At 51.3% G+C, this 6000-nt stretch overlaps 1 protein-coding gene across 1 annotated transcript; it reads right to left on the reverse strand.

Annotated features, from left to right (window-relative positions):
* Positions 1 to 4001: 4001 nt before the first annotated feature.
* On the reverse strand, positions 4002 to 5665 carry WFDC10A (WAP four-disulfide core domain 10A). Its single transcript, XM_006154496.2, has 2 exons — positions 5450 to 5665; positions 4002 to 4330 (listed from the first exon to the last, which is right to left on the reverse strand). The coding sequence occupies exons 1-2, from the start codon at positions 5538 to 5540 to the stop codon at positions 4179 to 4181; spliced, it is 243 nt and encodes an 80-aa protein (XP_006154558.1). The 5' UTR covers positions 5541 to 5665; the 3' UTR covers positions 4002 to 4178.
* Between the last annotated feature and the right edge of the window lie 335 nt (positions 5666 to 6000).

Genomic DNA, 6000 nt, shown 5'->3' on the forward strand with positions numbered 1-6000 from the left:
ATTTAAATTTACTGTAGGGCACATGCACTCATCAGAGAGAAAAAGATAGAGGGAGAGAGAGTAGAGGGAGAGAGAGAGAGAGAGAGAGAGACAGAGACAGAGACAGAGAGAGAGAGAGAGAAGTAAGAACACAAGTTGCCAGGTCTGGGACTTGAACTATAGTCAACCATATGGGAGTCCAGCGCCTTAACCACTACACCACGTACTGGCCCCCTCATCCATCTTTATATTAATTTCTCTATTGCTGGTGTCAGCTTAACAAACCAATCTCTTATGGTATTTGCGCCGATGAAAGGGATGTGTCTGCTAAGAAAGCTTGGAAAAGGCCTTAAATGTGGAGATTGAGAACATACACCTAGCTGAGCTCTGAACCCTAGCTCCCACTTACTTCAGGTAAGTCACTAATCCTCTCTGGGCCTCAATTTCCTCATTTGTAAAGTGGGGACAATAACAGCACTTCCTCACAGGGTCGTGAGGATGCCATCTGTTACCGTGTATTAAGCACTTAAAGTAGCATATAGACAGCGCTATGTAAAGTGTGTTAAATAAATCAATGAAACACTCCGTTAAAGTATCCAGAATCACTCAGTTAAATACCAGATGTACTCTGTGTCAAATATTTAACAAGTCTCAACTAATACTCTCAATGACCCTATGAGTTTAGTACTACTATATTCAGATTTTGCAGATGCATAAACTGAGGCACAGAGAAGTTAAGTGACTTGCCCAAGGCCACACAGCCATTGAGTGTCAGATACAGGATTTGACAGGAAATGATTCCAGAAGCCGATTCCTACTGTTGCAATACAATTTTCTGTTGTTATCCATTCATGTTTCTCCGTGAATCCACTCACAGACAGCAGAGCCAGTCGGATGCTTGGGAGTTCGGTGCCTAGGGTCCTCAGCCGCCAGGGCCTGGGCAGGCAGAGCGTGGCAGGCGCTGAGGCCAAGGCTGGAGTGCTGGCTATAGGCCACAGCCTGGATGCTCCACGCCACTCGCAGCTCCACGTTCGCAGGGGTGCGGAGGCTTGCAGCGCTGCTCCGGGCTGCCTGGAGGTGGTGGTGGCGGTGGAGCCAGCCCAGGCAGAACCCGGTTGGACTAGGTGCATGGGCGGAACCCCAGTGTGAGTACTTTTAAGCTGCTGGATCTAGAACTCTAACTATGGTCAACTACGTGGAAGTCCAGAGACACAACCATGATGCCATGTGCTGGCCCCGCAACGCTAACTTTAATGATTTTCTTTTTTCTTTCTTTATTTTTAGAAGTTTTGCTATAGAGTGCATGTGCTCACTGGAGAGGGACCGACAGAGGGAGAGAGACAGAGGAGAGAGAGAGAGACAGAGACAGAGACAGTGAGAGAGAAAGTGAGAAATCACTCCAAGGGGGGATGGCCATGCCACAGTCCCTCCTCCTCCATTCTCTTGGGATCTTGGGCTCACACACGCACATGTGCCAGGAGGATTTTCAAGCTGCCGGATCCAGGACTCAAATGGTGGTTGGCCATGTAGGAGTCAAGTGATGTAACCACTGTCTGCTGGTCCCCCTTAATGATTTTCTGTATGGATCATCAATCCACTGCTGAAAGTGGTTATCTACATTTCCTACTTTTACTGTGTTGCAATCTGTATCTCCTGTTGCATCTTGCAATGTTCGCTTTATATTAATATATTTGGGTGTGCCAATGTTGGGTGCGTATGTATTTACAATTGCTATATGTTCTTGATGAGTTGATAACTGAAGATCTTCCAGGGGTCCTCTCCCCCGCCCACACACATAATATGAGATCACAGAGATTTTTCCGTAGAGGAGAGTACAGAGTCATGGTCAGGTGGGCACTCCTTCCCACCACATTGTCCCTGGGGTAGAGTACGGTGTGCAGAGAGCTCTCTGGAGCACAGGCCACAGTGCCAGTTATTGGAAGGAAGCAGGGAAACGGCCACTGGTCAACTTCATGGTCCACTCATGCAAGGAGAGGGACTAGGTCCCCCTGGCACCTAATGGTGTGTCCAAATGGTAGAGCACACTGGATTCTGACAGGGGAGGTCATTCTCTACGCGGCCCCGCGCAGGGAACTTTCCCTCTCTTAATAAATAGTGCCTTTGAGGCATGCAGGTGGCGTAGTGGTTAAGGCGCTGGACTCCCATGTGACCAGATCTGGTGGCTTGCTTTCTCACTTTCCCTTTCTCTCTCTCTAGTCAAATTAAAACTAGTAATAATAACAAATACAATTAAATAAATAATTCTTTTAAAAAAGTATACCAAAAAAATGTGTCTTAGAGGGGTATTTGGAACATAGCTTGGGAAGATGCTTAGTCAGTAAGACTATCTGAAGAAATACCAAGTAATACCCCGAGAGACCGTGCCCTTAGAGTCACCTACCTCCAGTGACATCTGCATTGGTGGCGGATCACAATCTCTTCCCTAAAGAGCCCCCATGCAAGGACAGCACTTGAAAGAGGTGACGATGAATCAGAAATACTCAGAGCCCTGTGATGCTCTGGTCTGATTCAGGAAGTTTCCTCCTGTGATGTCTGCTCCACTGAATGACCCGGAAGCACTTGATTAGAGCACAGCCCGCTCACCTGCCTCTGCACATGAGCCTGCCTGAGCCCCCTGCACACTGGACTCCATGCCCCAGTAGGACACATGGGACCCATCTCTGGATCTAACCCCAGAGGACCTGCGGTAGCAAGAATAGAAGGAAGTGTGCATTTCAGTAATTAATTTCCACGCACGTGAGCCAGTTCTCTGACCTGGTGGTTAAGGCAGCTAGATCTCACGTGACTGAACATGAGGTTCAAGTCCCAGACCCTGAGGTTGGAGAAATGATTGGCATGTGTGCATGCATGCCCAAAATCTTGAAAGGAAGGAGGAAAGGGAGAAGGGATTGTGGCATGACCATGCCCACCAGGGAGTGCTTTCTTCCTCTCTGTCTCTCTCTGGGGCGAGAGCCATAGTAACATTCATAATGATAACTAGAGAGCCATAGCTGTCTAGACATAGTAACATTAATAACAATAATTTTCAGTGACCACAGTAGGAATAAGGACCACACTCAGCCACTTGTGACAACTAATTCTTAGCAATGTCAGCATGGACTCCTATTCCCCACCCCTGGCATTCCTCTGGATCAAAACAGAAGAGAATGATTCCATAGGAAGAGGGTTTGAGAAAGGCAGGAGCTCATCAGCTACCGGAAAGCACGGGCGTCTCAGCTCTTGACACCCGGTTCAGGCCCATCACAGAGCGCTCAGACCGGTGGGTGGTGGACAGGAGCTGGGCCAGTGCAGACACCCACTAGCACCCCTGGTCTCAGGTAAAGGTGAAGTGAGCCAAACGCAGTCCAGGGAACATGGCCTCTAGCCTCCTGCAGCCTTGAGCGTGTCACTTGACTTCCCTGGGACTCATTCTGGTCATTGTAAAGAGAGGTGGCATGGTGGTTCAGGGCGCTGGACTCCCACGTGGTCAGCTGTGATTTGTGTTCTAGACCTGGGGGCTTGCTTTCTCACTCCCCTCTCCCTTTCTCTCTCTTGCTCTCTCTCTCTCTCTCTCGCTCTGTCCCTCTCGGGTCAAATTAGAATAAATAAATAAAGTTAAATAAAATAATTCTTAAAAAGAAAAACAAGAGAGATGGTAACCTGAATCTCCTGAGGAGGTTGGGGAGAAAGGGGCGGGGCAGATGCAGGCCAAAGAGAGGAACGCAGCCTTGGGGGCTCTCCCTAGACCCTCCATCTGCATTGTGTGTAACTGGGTCCTCTCCCTGGTCCCCCACCCCGTGGTGAGGAGCACTCTTCTGGACAGTGGAGCTGCTGCACGGAGCCTTCCTTCTGGGCATGCTGGCCCAGTGAGCAGAGCCACAAGGGGCTGAGGCTACTGGGGTTGGCAGGAGAGAGTGGGCCAAAGGGAGAGAGTTAGAGATGCATGACCAGGGAGAGAGACGAGAGACCGAGGCCCAAGAAGTGTGGAGCCCCTGCGGGGGCCGCACAGGCCACAGTGATCGCAGGCCGTGGGAGTGAGAGTGGCGGTCCCTGGGTGTTCTTTCTGCTTTATTTGACAGGGACAGGTAGTTCAGACAGTGGGGAGGGCTGCATTCCTCTGCCTGTGCTTTGAAGTCCTCATGCTGCAGACGTGGGGACAGTCTCTGTGCGGAGGCCCGGGGAGCCCCCTGCTCTCCCCCTCACAGGAGGCTCATGCAGACATTCCCGCAGATGGTTGTACAGCAGATGTTATTTGCTTGACAGTCTCGGTGGGATTCACACGGGCGGATGCACAGATAGTAGTTGGGCCGCTTCTCACAGAGCCTGATTTTTGGGGGTGGCAGCCGCAATTCTGAAAAGGCGTGAGAACAGGGTCACTGGAAGTAGATACCCTAGTTAAAAATCCTTCTCAAGCTTAAAACTCCTCCAAAGCCCAAAGCCAGGGGCCCTGTCCTGATAGGCCTGGATTTTTCAGGGAGCTCCTTCTGTGCATTTCACGCAATCCTGGGGAATAGGTACTGCCTTAAATTCCATGTCCTCACCCTCTCCCCTCCCCACCTTCCTTGCAGAGGTCAATGCCTGGGTTTTCTGGACCCTCTCCATACTCCTGCACCCAGGATCTGCCTCCCCTTCAGTCGGGGCCTTGACAATCTCACCCCATAGAGTTTACACTCTGACCTTCTCACAGAGGCCCGAGACATCTTCCGAACCCTCTACCACTCTCCGGAGTTCACAGGGTCCAGAGAGGGAGATAATCCGCCTCCTGCCCCGTCTCTCCTCTTCTCTCTATCTCCAATCTCCCCGCCCCTTTCTTAGCTCCCCTTCCACTCCCACCCTCCTGGCCCTCTGGTGATCACTTCAGCCTGGCCTGTGCACCCCACGTTTCGCTAACCCCACATCCTTTCTCTGTCCACTCCCCCGTTTCTATACCTGCACCTGCCCCCGTGGCCTCGCTGATGTTCACCGCTCCCAGATGGGCACACATCAGACTAGTTATCCTGTTTCCCATCTCCTTCTCAGACCTGGTGCACTTTCAGGACAGCATGGACCATTTGTCTCTGGGCATTTGGAACAGAGAAAAGAGATGTATGGGGCCAGCAGGTGGTGTGGTGGTTAGGGCGCTGGACTCCCACATGGCCAATGGCAATTCAAGTCCCAGACCAGGCAGCTTGCTTTCTCACTTTTGCTCTCTCTGTCTCTTTCTGATCAAATTTTAAACAACAACAACAATAATAAATGAATTAAATAAGTCTTAAAAAATAAAGCTGTAGGTCCGCCTCTGCCCCCGTCACCACTCCCAGGGCCAGGTAAGGGGCTGGAGGGCTATGGTTTGGGCCGGCCCAGCGCCTCCCTGCACTGTGGTCAGAGCTGGACATGCCGAAAGGCACCAACTCCCAGGTCCTCCCCAGACCACACGCAGCCCCACCTCGCCCCCTCCACCTTCCACCGCCCATCCCAGCCCGTCACTTACTCTGGGTCGTCTCGTGCTTACGGTACCCCCCCTGGGCCTGCAGCAGCAGCACACAGAGGAGCAGGATGGACAGCAGTGACTGGGGTGGCATGACTGACCAGAACACTGAGCCCTGAGTCTGGCTGGAATGGCACAGCTTCTCCTGCAGAGCTGCCCACAGAGAGAGGTTCTCAGCTCGCTGCCTCCTCTGGCCAAGCCTGGGCAGGGCCAGAGTCCTCATTTCCTCCCATGCCTGCCCCTTCCCTGTCGGAGTGTACATGGAATCTGGTTCTGCAAGGAAGGCACCTCCATTCACTTTACAATTGTAATATATAATAATAGTGTATACAGAATATATAATAACTCTTTCTTCTTGTTCAGAATTTTTTCTGAAAGATACAATTTATTGGGAACCAGCAGTTAGCGTAATGGCTATGTCGCTGGACTCCCACGTAGTTGACCGCGGTTCGCGTCCCGGACCTGGTGGCTTAAAACTCACGCCAGGAGTGTGTGCGTGCGTGCCCAAGATCCCGAGAGGAGAATGGAGGAGAAGGGATTGCGGCGTGACCATC

Source organism: Tupaia chinensis, unplaced genomic scaffold, assembly GCF_000334495.1.
Source record: "Tupaia chinensis unplaced genomic scaffold, TupChi_1.0 Scaffold000411_1, whole genome shotgun sequence".
NCBI classification, from domain to species: Eukaryota; Metazoa; Chordata; class Mammalia; order Scandentia; family Tupaiidae; genus Tupaia; species Tupaia belangeri.

Coding starts and splice junctions, on each gene's coding strand:
- WFDC10A (XM_006154496.2), bottom strand. CDS start 5,540: ATGCCACCCCAGTCACTGCTGTCCATCCTGCTCCTCTGTGTGCTGCTG. Junction 4,331..5,449: donor TAAGCACGAGACGACCCAGA/GTAAGTGACGGG, acceptor ACGCCTTTTCAG/AATTGCGGCTGCCACCCCCA.